Here is a 12,603-nt window from a genome sequence, read left to right on the forward strand (position 1 = left end):
TAACCCTAACCCTAACCCTAACCCTAACCCTAACCCTAACCCTAACCCTAACCCTAACCCTAACCCTAACCCTAACCCTAACCCTAACCCTAACCCTAACCCTAACCCTAACCCTAACCCCTAACCCTAACCCTAACCCTAACCCTAACCCTAACCCTAACCCTAACCCTAACCCTAACCCTAACCCTAACCCTAACCCTAACCCTAACCCTAACCCTAACCCTAACCCTAACCCTAACCCTAACCCTAACCCTAACCCTAACCCTAACCCTAACCCTAACCCTAACCCTAACCCTAACCCTAACCCTAACCCTAACCCTAACCCTAACCCTAACCCTAACCCTAACCCTAACCCTAACCCTAACCCTAACCCTAACCCTAACCCTAACCCTAACCCTAACCCTAACCCTAACCCTAACCCTAACCCTAACCCTAACCCTAACCCTAACCCTAACCCTAACCCTAACCCTAACCCTAACCCTAACCCTAACCCTAACCCTAACCCTAACCCTAACCCTAACCCTAACCCTAACCCTAACCCTAACCCTAACCCTAACCCTAACCCTAACCCTAACCCTAACCCTAACCCTAACCCTAACCCTAACCCTAACCCTAACCCTAACCCTAACCCTAACCCTAACCCTAACCCTAACCCTAACCCTAACCCTAACCCTAACCCTAACCCTAACCCTAACCCTAACCCTAACCCTAACCCTAACCCTAACCCTAACCCTAACCCTAACCCTAACCCTAACCCTAAACCCTAACCCTAACCCTAACCCCTAACCCTAACCCTAACCCTAACCCTAACCCTAACCCTAAACCCTAACCCTAACCCTAACCCTAACCCTAACCCTAACCCTAACCCTAACCCTAACCCTAACCCCTAACCCTAACCCTAACCCTAACCCTAACCCCTAACCCCTAACCCCTAACCCTAACCCTAACCCTAACCCTAACCCTAACCCTAACCCTAACCCTAACCCTAACCCTAACCCTAACCCCTAACCCTAACCCTAACCCTAACCCTAACCCGTACCCTAACCCCTAACCCCTAAACCCTAACCCCTAAACCCTAACCCTAACCCCTAAACCCTAACCCTAACCCTAACCCTAACTGTAACACGTTTTCCGTCTGGTGATGACAGTGGGACTCCAGCGCTGAGAGGGGAACTCCTTGGCTTGTTCCTGCTCTCAGGGGATATGATTTCCAGTTGTCACCTTTGGGCTTGACGTCAGCTGCGGCCTTACTTCACGGCCTTTCCTCTGTCGACATTTCCTCTAAAGCCACTGTGCTTTTTATGTTGTATTCTGCCAAATGCTATTTCTGCAACTCTTGAGGGGATCGTATGCGTTTTGTCCTTTCTCTTTGTTTTTTATTAAAGATTTTATTTATATACCCTTGAAAGACACAGAGAGACAGAGAGAGAGAGACAGAGATACAGGCAGAGGTAGAAGAAGACTCCATGCAGGGAGCCCGATGTGGGACTCAAACCCGGGACTCCAGGATCACGCCCTGGGCCGAAGGCAGGCACTGAAGCGCTGAGCCCCCTGGGCCGCCCCACGTCGTTTCTCTGGTTAATGGGATGGATCGTGCTGATGGCCAGAGGCGCCGCGGGAGGCAGGTGGGCAACATGGATGAACAACAGGAAAAGCTACAAGCGTCTGTTTCTAAATAAAGAAATCCCAGAAATTTATAACGTACAGCCTGGCAACAGAGTCAGTACTGTCGGGACAACTTTGTACGGGGACAGACGGTGACGCCGTCTCGTGGGGAGAGCTGAGTGAGGCACAGAATTGTCAAGTCACTGGTTGTAGCCCTGAAACTACCATCACGTTGTGTGTCCACTGTACTTCAATAAATACCAAGGAAAAATGGGTTTCTGGTAGGACTCCCGGTGGGTCCGTGAAAGGCATTTACACGCTCGTTACGCACACGAAGGCACCTCTGCAGAGGGGATCAAGATGCTCACGTGTCTTCATGTTAATTTTTAGAAGATTTACTTGAGAGAGGGTGCAGTGAGGGGGGGAGGGAGAGGGGGAACCTGGAGTGGACTCCTCACCCACTGGAGCCCGAGCCCCACCCGAGGCTCCACACCACAACCCCGAGATCCTGACTTGAGCCAAACTCAAGAGTCGACGTGGAACTGACGGAACCACCCAGGAGCCCCTCAAATGTTCCTAACTGCAACCCCATGCTGTGAAACCTGGGGGGCGGGGGGGCATCTGTGACCCCCAGTCTGCCTTGAAGAGCGGGAGGCCTGCAGCGCCCGAGGATGGGAACTGAGGATGTGGGAGGGTGCCTGCATCCCCTTCCCGCCCGGCGTGGGGACAGGACCCCTCCCCCGGGACCCTCGGCCTTCAGGGTGAAGGCCTAAGTGCTGATTGGACCCCGCCTGCCCACAGTGATGATGCGGGACCCCACTCTGGGTGGAACTGTGGTGACCCCGGGTTTCACCACTGCCTGGTGCCCACTCTGCATCCAGATCTGGCTCGCAGCGACCCGACTCTCCTGCTCTCCCCAGTAGCCCAGTACTCGTCTCTCCTCAGTACCCAAACTCTCCCACTCTCCCCAGTATCCCGGTACTCCCACTCTCCCCAGTACCCCCACCCTCCCACTCTCCCCAGTACCCCAACCCTCCCACTCTCCCCAGTACCCCAGTGCATAAAGAGGAGGCGCTCACACAGCGACAGGTCACAGGTGAGTGGCAGCTGATCCCTGCTCCCCGTGGACCACAGTGGGGCCTGTGGGTCCGGGTGGGGGCTCAGGCCTCCCGGGCTGGGGTCCACAACACCCCGACCCCCCATGCAATGACCGTGAGCAGCTCCTACAACCCTTCCACAGCCCCACGGGGTGAGAGCGGCCACCCTGCTGCCCCCGTCCAGGGAAGGAGGCTGCAGTCGGAACTCAGGCAGCTCCCCCGGGACCCCCGCTCCCCTGTAAGCCCTGTGCTGTGCAGGCAGGCACCCAAGCCATGACCTTTCCAACCTATCCCAGATGCATGGACCCCGACAGGGGTGACTGACACCCCCCCATCCCGCCCTGTGCCCGCTGGGTCCCCCTGGCCCGTGAGCAGGCTTGCTCTTCACTCACTGGAACGTGGAGTCCCTCGTGCTCCCCCAGGCCCCCCTCAGGCTATTCACACATCGCTGCCCTCAGGGTGGGGAGTTTGGTCGCACTCTTGCTGGCAATCAGGTTTTAATTTTGATGAAATCCAGTCCGTCGCTTTCTCCCCTTGGTCGTGTGCTTGTGGAATCTAAGAGAAACCTTCGATCCCCGCCCCCCCCCCAAGCCCGCAAGGACACTCGCTGGCCGGCCCACCCACCACCGTCTCTGCGCCGGCCCCGGGCTGGGAGACGTCACCCCCGAGCATCAGGTGGGCAGTTCCCCGGAGCCCCTGGGTCTCCCACCCGTGTGCTCCTGATACCGGGGTGGGAGCGCTCTGTGACCCCAGCGTGACGGCATGTCCTGGGACAGTGCCTGGGAAGGTGGACTATAGGTGGGCAAGGGACAGACAGGCAGCGAGGGCCCGTGTGTGATGCCTGATGTGTCCTCGGAAGGTTCTCACGCACCGTCATTCTTGGATGTGTTTGGATTGCAGCACGATGCAGGAGGACCCGGAGACCCTGCTGGCCTTGCAAAGGGCCAATATCGTGGCCCAGTACCATCAGGTGAGGCCCAGAAGGGACCATAGACACTACACACCCACGACAGGGGGGACCATACCTGCAAGAGCAGGTGAGGCTCAAGAGGGGATCAGAGCCAAGGATGAGCCAGGTCAGCCCAGACAAGGACCATAGTCACCAGGAACAAGTGAGACCCTGGGGATGGTCCCGGTGTCAGTAGCAACTAAGGGTCCATCCTGGATCCTAGTCATTGGTAGCTGAGGAGCCCAGTCACCTGAGGTCCAGGTGAGGCCCGGGTGGGGACCAGAGTCACCAGGTTCACGTGAGGCCAAGGTGGGGACCACAGTCGCAGATCCACATGAGGCTCAGGTGGAGACCAGAGTCACCTAGGTGAAGCCCAGTTGGGGACTAGAGTCACCAGGTCTGGGTGAGGCCCAATTGGGGACCAGAGTCACCAGGTCTGGGTGAGGGCCAGGTAGGGATCAGAGTCACCAGGTCAAGTGAGGCCCAGGTGGGGACCACAGTCACCAGGTCAGGTGAGGCCCAGGTAGGAACCACAGTCACCAGATCCAGGTGAAGCCCAGTGGGGCACCACAGTCACCGGGTCCAGGTGAGGCCACGGTGGGGATCACAGTCACCAGTTCCAGGTGAGGTCCAGGTGGGGACCAGAGTCACCAGGTGCTGGTGAGGTCAAGGTGGGGACCAGAGTCACCAGGTTCAGGTGAGGCCAAGGTGGGGACCAGAGTCTCAGATCCACATGAGGCCCAGGTGGGGACCAGAGTCACTAGGCCCAGGTGAGGCCCTGTTGGGGACCAGAGTCACCAGACCCAGGTGAGGCCCAGTTGGGGACTAGAGTCACCAGGTCTGGGTGAGGCCCAGGTGGGGACCACCATCACCAGGTCTGGTTGAGGGCCAGGTAGGGATCAGAGTCACCAGGTCAGGTGAGACCCAGGTAGGGATCAGAGACACCAGGTACAGCTGAGGCCCAGATGGGGACCACAGTCACCAGGTCTGGGTGAGGCCCAGGTGGGGACCACAGTCACCAGGTCCGGGTGAGGCCCAGGTAGGGATCAGAGTCACCAGGTCAGGTCAGGCCCAAGTGGGGATCGTCACTGATAGATAGAAGCAGGTGAGGCTGTCAGGCTGCACCCACCGGGCAGACAGGCCCTTCCTCTGGTGCCCGGCCAATCTCAGAGGGTCGGCGCTTCCTCAGGATTCAGGGGAGGGAGGAGCCCTTCTGCTCCCTCCTGTCTGTCCCCATTTCCCTGCTCTGATCGGTCCCCACCACGGAGCCCCCTCTGTTGCAGGCGCACCAAGCAGGGTCTCTGCAGGACCTGTCACTGTGCAAGGTCACCGACCACCAGGGCTTTCTGCAGTGAGTCCCCTGGACACCCCTCATCCATCTCAGGGAGGGTGGCATTTGCAGGAACACCTCTCTGGACGCTGACCCCCCCCCCAGGTCGGGACCTCGTCCCCTGGAGCCCTCTGAGGGCCATGTCTGCGCTGGGCTGCAGCTGAGACACCCCGGAGGACGACCTAGGACGTGGGCAGGAAGGGAGCTGGGCCCGGGGGAGGCCCCTGGACACTCAGAGGAGGGGCCCCACGCCTGCTTCGGGCAGGCCCAGGTGTCTGCCTCCTTCATCCGGGGTGGGGGGTGTCCAGTCCCATCAGCAGGGGATCCCGCCTGTGAGGGGCTCTGGGGCCGGGGCGTGCTCTCCGAAGGGGGACGGCCTGGTCTGGGGCGAGTCCGCAGGGGTGCTCTCACCCACACCCCCCAGCCAGGGCCCCCACAGTCCCGAAGGCTTCTGCGGGGCTGCAGGTAGATGCCGGGGACCATGCCAGGGCAGGGAGGGGGGTGCTGCAGAGGGAGGGCCCGACTAGGCAGGAAGAGGGAAGAGGAGGAGGGGGCTGCCCTGGGCGGGAACGAGGGAGGGGACAGCCCAGTGGCCTAGGTCGCAGGGGACGAGGCTGATGGGTCAACAGCCCCACGAGAACCTGATGGACGCTGGAGACCCCAGGTGGGGCCCCCTCAGCCCTCCTCACGGCCCAGTGGCTGCTGGGATGGCTCAGGGTTGGTCGTGCTCAGGGGCTCCGACAGGACAGGAGGTGAAATGGGCCAGGATGGCAGAGGGGACAGCAGAGAGGGGAGTCAGGGGACAGCAGGGGGATGGCCAGGGGGCAGGGGGAGGCCGGCTGGATGCTGGGCAGTCAGGCCCTGGGGAGGTGGGGGGACCTCAGCAGGATGGTCACGGGGCACCCAGGCCACGCTGACAGCTCTCAGGCTGGTCTACCGAGCAGGGGGGCAGGTCACCCCCTGGGGGCACCGAGGGGTCCCCGCCCAGCCCACCACCTGCAAACACCCTTCTCAGACCCCCCAGACGCCACCCCCGCCCGCCCTCAGGCCGCTGGCAGCCCTTGCCCTCCCTGGAGGATCCCTGCCCTCCCCAGGCCCCTGGGTGCAGACGAGGGGTGGGGGTGTGTGTGTGTGGCTGTGGGGCCGGGGCCTCAGGGCTCTGCGTCTCTTGCCTTCCAGGGACAAGGAGCTGCCCGGCCCCATCCCCCGCGAGGCCAAGGTGAGAGCCCGTCCTGGGCCCCGGGCAGGACGTGGAGGGGGCTGGGGCCAGCTGTCTGCACCCCGTCCCCCAGGAAATCCCCGGGCGTTTCCCCAGTCACCCGTCCCAGTGCTGCACAGGCTGCCGGGAACGCACCCCAGACCCGGAGCCACGGTCCACGGGGGGCCCTGTGCCTTCCTGGCTCGCCGGGTCCCGCGGGGGACTGGACGCGGCCCAAGCGCCCACCTCCCGTGGCTGGAGACTCACCTGCGGCCCCCGCTTGTCCTCTTCCAGAAACTCCGCCAGGAGACCTGGCGCGCGGACAAATGGATAAAAATGCTCAAGCGATGGGACTTCTACCTCCCCAGCAAGAAGGTGGGGCGCTGGGTGCCCCCGAGGGCTCTCCGTCCTGACGGGGCTGGGTGTCCCCAGTGTCCTCCTGCCCCATCCTCGGGGGAGGATGTCCTGGCGCGCGGACAAATGGATAAAAATGCTCAAGCGATGGGACTTCTACCTCCCCAGCAAGAAGGTGGGGCGCTGGGTGCCCCCGAGGGCTCTCCGTCCTGACCGGGGCTGGGTGTCCCCAGTGTCCTCCTGCCCCATCCTCAGGGGAGCCCCCTGCCTGGGGAGAGTCTGCTGGGAGCTCGAGCCTCCCCAGGCCCCGGGACGGTGGTGGGGGTGCGTCAGGTCGGGGCCACGGTCCCTGCTCCTCGTGGGGGACGGGGCCCAGCTCCAGGGAGACCCAGCCTCTCTGCAGACACCCTGGAGCCTAAGCCGGAACCTTCTAGATGCCTCGCGCTCCCTAGGCTCCAAGGGGCCACCCTGGGCCTCTCTCACCAGCACTGCCTTCCTCCCCGCAGCTGTGACGCCAGGTCTACAAGGGGGTCCCGCCCCAGGTGCGGGGACAGGTGTGGCTGCGATTGCTGAACATCGACCAGGTTAAGGCCAGGAATGCCGGGAAATACCAGGTGGGACCCGTCCACTCCCTGTGGACCCTCAGTCCCCTCCCTGCCCAGGGCTGACCCTCCGTGTCCCCTCCCCGCCCGGGCTGAACTCCCTTGTCCCCTCCCCGCCCAAGGCTAACCCTCAGTCCACTCCCTGCCCAGGGCTGACCCCCTGTCTCCTCCCCACCAGGGCTGACCCCCCATGTCTCCTCCCCACCTGGGCTGATCCTCCACGTTCCCCCCCTGTCCAGGGCTGACCCCCTGTCCCCTCCCCTCCAGGCTGACCCCCCCGTGTCCCCTCCCCACCCGGGCTGATCCTCCATGTCCCCTCCCCGCCCAAGGCTAACCCTCAGTCCCCTCCCTGCCCAGGGCTGACCCTCCATGTCCCCTCCCTGTCCAGGGCTGACTCCCTGTCCCCTCCCCTCCAGGCTGAACCCCCCTGTCCCCTCCCACCAGGGCTGACCCCCCATGTCTCCTCCCCACCCGGGTTGATCCTCCATGTCCCCTCCCTGTCCAGGGCTGACCCTCAGTCCCCTCCCCACCCACGACAGCTGGGCACAGGCCCTCACACAGGCCCCGCAGGCACGGTGGGCACTCCCGCCGTCCCCGGCCTCCCGGGGGAAGGAAGGAGGTTCCTGCAGGACACACTCCCATGGTGGCCCCAGGCCTCCCTGCCCAGGACGGCAGCTGCTGACAGGTCGGGGTCTGTGTCCCTGATGCCGGCTCCTCCTCCCGGGGTCTCCCCGCAGGAAATGAAGGAGGCGGCCCTGGTCTCCTCCCGGGACATCATGCAGATCGACCTGGATGTCAACCGCACATTCTGCAGTCACACCATGTTCTGGGACCGCTATGGGGTCGGGTGAGGCTGCTGGGCCAGCGGGGTTCAGGGGCCCGGGAGAGGCCCGGGGGCTTCTGTGCAGGGGGACACAGGGTCTCTGAGGCCAGGGGGAGCGACAGCAGCAAACAACACACTGCCACATGGTAGGGTGCTGCGGATGACCCCCGTGCCCCCACCCCCAGGGTCTTGGGGATGGGGAGGCCCCAGGACGGGGCCTCCAGGGGTCACCGTCTGAGCTGAACCCCAAGGGGGTGAGGGGCGGCCCCGTGAAGAGCAGGGGGCTGGGGTGGGGGCGTGGGGGGCAGGAAGGGGACCTGGGGGCCAGGGTGCATGGCCGCAGCTGGACCGGGACACATGGACCCGACGAGGGTCGGACAGGTCAGGGTGACACCCATCCTCGGTGCTTTATGTACTTCTGGATTCTGGGCATTTTATTTTAGACAATTTGCAGTTGATGAGCACACATAGCGTGACGACCCCCAGATGCCGCCCCGGTCCAGGCAGGCCCTGCGCTGAGCACACGGGGCCCCAGGAACAGGGGCAGGGGTCACAGCAAACCCCAGACTGGGGTCGCCTTTATCTGTAGACGTCTCCGTGTGCACCTTAGAGAAGGGGGTGCCCTGTGTCCGCAGCCCCCCACGCCATCCCCCTACATCACCTCCCACACCATCCCCCACACCCCCCACCCCTACACTATCGGTCCCGCCCCCCCCCCACAAGGACGCGGTGCAGCTGCCCCCTGTGGGACATGCTCAGCCTCCCCGGCCACCTTGGGGTTCTCTGGATGGCCTGCTCCCATCAGAAGCCCGGGTGTCCCCTAGAGTCCCCAGGGGCCGTGGGGAGGGGGGAAGGCAGGGAGCCCCCGACAGGGGGGTGCAGGTGGGTGGAGCAGAGGGTGCAGCTACCTCTGTGTGCAGCGGGTGGGGTGTGTGGGAGCCCGGGACCCCAGGGGTGACCTGCAGGGGTGCCAGGGGCAGGGCTGGGGAGCCACCAGGCAAGGGTGGCTGGGCTTCCCGGGGGGCCGCTTGGACCATCTCCCCATGAGAACTCGGTGCTCCTCCCTGCAGGGAACCAGCTGCCCCCCGGGGCCCCCGCGGCCCTCAGAGCGCGGCCGGGTCAGGCTGACCTGTGACCCCCGGCCCAGGGGGAGCCGGCTTCCAGCAGCCCGAGCCCAGGGGCCACGGAGCCGGGGTGCAGACTCAGGCCACCATGCGGGGGGCATCGGGCAGCTCCTGGCAGCAGAGGGGGCCGCACCCCATACTCAGATAGTGATCCCAGGGGTTCGCAGCCTGTATCGGGGTCACACCTGCACGATGTTCCCTGCTCTCCTCACGGCGGCTCAGACCTGGAGCCCCGAGATGCTCTGGGATGGGTGGGCCTGGGGTCCCCCCCCCAGAGTCCAGCCCAGGGACACCTGGGAAGGCCTGGGGGTGCGCTTAGGGCCACGGACGCCCCGGCTGCGTGGGCTCGGGGCAGGGGCCACGTGGGGCTGGTGGTGTTCCCGGGACACGGGGCCAGGCCAGGCCAGGGCAGCGGAGGAGAGGCGTCAGGGGCTGCGGGGACCGGGGCAGGGGGAGCGCTGGCTCCCAGGGGGCATGCAGGGGGAGCCGCTCCAGGGCTGGGGGGGCGCTGGCGGCGCTGGGGGAGCCCGGAGCTGCACACCCCACGGCGGGAGCCACTCGGAGGCGTCAGACACCCCAGGGTGCACTTAACCCCCGGCACACTGCACGTGTGAGGTAGCCGCCAGTCCCCGTGCGCAGACTTGACCCCAGAGATCGGCCCCCGCGGAGGGGCCCTGAGGGCCGCGGGGCCTGTGGGGCGGGTGTCGGCACCTCGGCGGCCTCGCTGCGTGGGGGCTGACTGAGCAGAGCCCCCCGCTGTCCCCCCTCCTAGGCAGCGAGCCCTGTTCCACGTGCTGGCGGCCTAATCGGTGTACGACACCGTGAGTGTCCCTGCCCCCGCCCCCTGCCCAGCGGGCGGCCTTGTCCTGAGTGCTGGTGACCAGCGGGACTCACAGTCAGGGCCCCAGCGCCACGGCCCTGAGACGCCGGGGAGGGTCTCTCTCCTCCGGGACGGTCAGGGGGCGGGGTGCAGACTTCCCAGGGGAGGCAGGGCCTGCGTGCCCAAGGGCCAGGGCTGCCCAGGGCCCCGGCGTGCACCGCGGCCGTCCTAGAGCTCGGGTCTGGACCCTGACAGACGGCACTACTGACGAGAACCCGGGCAGGGAAGGCTCCCACTCCCCTGAAGGGCACGAGGCCGAGGCGCCCAGGAGGCCACCCCCTTCCACGGCGCATTCCAGAAGGGTCCCCGAGGACCCCAGCTCACACGCTCCCCGGCCCCGTGGGGTGTCCTGGCCCAGCTCCCCTCGTGGGACCTGCCAGGGGCCACAGTCAGGCCCCCGACCTGCCCTCCGGGGGGTCTCCATACCTGGCGGGTCCCCTGCAGCCTGGCACAGCTCCCAGAGGCCCCTCCTGCTGGTCTGAGGACGGGGGCCCTGGCACAGCGGCCACAGGGCTCGGAAGCGGGGCCCGGGGTGCTGGCGCCCAAGCTGGTCCGGGTGGCCCCCACCCTCTGGGAGCCCCCTCCGGGAGCCCGGGCTGTGAGGGAGCCGGGGGAGCCCGACGCCCACGGGGAGGGCTCAGAGGGGGCCTCAGGGCGCACGCCCTCCGTGGGGCCCTGGCTCTTGCAGGAGGTGGGCTACTGCCAGGGCATGAGCGAGATCGCGGCCATCGTCCTCATGTTCCTGCCCGAGGAGGACGCCTTCTGGGCGCTGGCCCAGCTGATGACCGACGACAGGCACGCCATGCACGGTAGGGGCCCGCCGGGCTGCCGGGCGGGAGGGAAGTCAGGAGGGCCTCCCTTCAGGCTGCTGCACCGGGGGTTGGCGGGGACCCCCCCCAGCCCGCCCCCCCACAGGCAAGGGCCCCACCTCCCCGGTGGCTTCGTGGTCCCGGAGCCACGGCCACCCGCCTCTCCCACTGCTCCCCCAGCCTCCCTTCCGGCTGCCTGCTTGCCCCCCAGGCCTCCCTGCCAGCCCACAGCCACACGGGGCCCAGGGGGCAGCGTCTCCCCCTCCAGGGGGCCCCCAGCCTCAGTCCCAAGCCCCACAGAGGGCCGTGCACGCCCATCACCCTCCCTGTGGCCTGTACCCGCTGCCCCTCGGGGCTGGGGACCCGCCTGTCCCCGCGGCGGCCCCTGCAGGAGAGAGGGTGCTGGGTCAGCCGGGCCTGGTCCTCAGCCCCCAGCCCACGCCCCGCAGGGTCTCTGTGAGGACGAGGGTCCCCGGGCCCTGCGACCCCGGCCTGGGAGGCAGCCCTGCCCTCTGGGAAGAGCGGGTCCAGTCAGGGTTCCGAGGGCGGTGGGCACACGGGGGTCAGGGCGTGGGGGGAGGCCCCTACCCTGACACCCCCCACCCCGCCTGGTGCAGGAGGAGGCCCTGACCGTGGGGGCCTGGGGCTTCTCAGGCTTCTTCGTCCCAGGCTTCCAGAAGCTTCTCAGGTTCCAGGCTCATCATGAGCTCATCCTCGAAAGAGCTCTCCCCAACCTGAGGAAGCACATGGCGAGTGGGAGCTCCTGAGGCTCCGTCCCCGGGGCCCGGGGCAGGGGGTGGGGGGCACGGCCCTCCAAGCTGCCCAGAGTTGGGGTCACATTTCTCCCCCTGGGGCCCGGGGGCACCCTCGGGGCTGGGCTAGGCCGTGGGGAGCGCGTCCACCCGGCTCCAGGGGCCGCGGCGTGGGGCCTGAGCACCTCCTGCCCTCCCGCCAGGACGAGGAGCAGATGTCCACCGGCATCTATACCCCAAAATGGTTCCTGCAGTGCTTCCTCGGCCGGGTGAGGACCCCCGGGACCCCCGCTCCCGGACCTGCCCCCTGCCCCCGGGGAGGGCCCAGCTCAGCCCCACCCCCCAGACGAGCCAGGCCCGACCCTGGGGCCCTGAGGCTGAGGCTCGCAGCCCAGCCCGTCCTCGAGAAGCCCAGAGGGTCCCTGGACGAGGTTCCGGGGGGCGGGCCGTCTCTGCCTCAGCTCCCCCGGGGGAGGCCGGGTCAGCCCGGGGTGTGGACGGGCCCTCGGCCCATCGGGCGGCCAGCCTGGGGTCCTCTCGAGGCGTGGTGTCGTCAAGTGCGGGCAGAGTCTGTGCCCCCAGGGGTGCGGGAGGTGCTGGCCGGGGTTGGAACCCAGAGCGGCCAGGAGCCCTGATCTCCCTGGGAGGAGGGCACGCAGGGGGCGCTGTGGGGCCTCGTCGGAGGCAGCCAGGGGGCAGATGGCAGGCCTAGCCTAGCCCCAGCCGAGCCCCCCAGGGGCCCTGCTCAGGCTGCTCCTCCCACCCCGCTGTCCCCTAGACCCCCTTCTCGCTCACCCTGAAGCTGTGGGATGCCTACGTACTCGATGGGGAGAGGGTGCTCATGGCCATGGCCTACACCATCCTCAAGGTGCACAGGAGTAAGTGAGCCCCTGGGAGCCCAGGTGTGCCGGGGGTGGGGGCAGGGGCGGTGACCCTGTGCTCTGAGCAGCACCCAGACCTGGGGCGGGGGGATGGCGGGGCAGGCGGGTGCAGCGGGGCTCCCTGAGAGGAGCAGCGGGCAGGGACCACCCCGGCCAGCGCACTGCCCACGGCGCTCCTGGGCACAGCGGGACCCCAGCC

At 66.2% G+C, this 12,603-nt stretch overlaps 1 protein-coding gene and 1 long non-coding RNA gene across 2 annotated transcripts; both read left to right on the plus strand.

Annotated features, from left to right (window-relative positions):
- Positions 1–2,487: 2,487 nt before the first annotated feature.
- LOC144300884 (uncharacterized) lies at positions 2,488–5,202 on the plus strand. The gene is made up of 4 exons (XR_013367622.1): positions 2,488–2,701; positions 3,294–3,377; positions 3,603–3,672; positions 4,935–5,202. It is a non-coding gene; the product is annotated as an uncharacterized LOC144300884 (long non-coding RNA).
- Positions 5,203–5,598: 396 nt separating this feature from the next.
- On the plus strand, positions 5,599–12,235 carry LOC144300739 (uncharacterized). The gene is made up of 7 exons (XM_077877004.1): positions 5,599–5,645; positions 6,161–6,200; positions 6,474–6,554; positions 6,789–6,857; positions 7,873–7,982; positions 10,209–10,771; positions 11,727–12,235. The coding sequence occupies exons 1-7, from the start codon at positions 5,599–5,601 to the stop codon at positions 12,233–12,235; spliced, it is 1,419 nt and encodes a 472-aa protein (XP_077733130.1).
- The last annotated feature ends 368 nt before the right edge of the window (positions 12,236–12,603 follow it).

Source organism: Canis aureus, chromosome 29 (assembly GCF_053574225.1).
Source record: "Canis aureus isolate CA01 chromosome 29, VMU_Caureus_v.1.0, whole genome shotgun sequence".
NCBI lineage: Eukaryota > Metazoa > Chordata > Mammalia > Carnivora > Canidae > Canis > Canis aureus.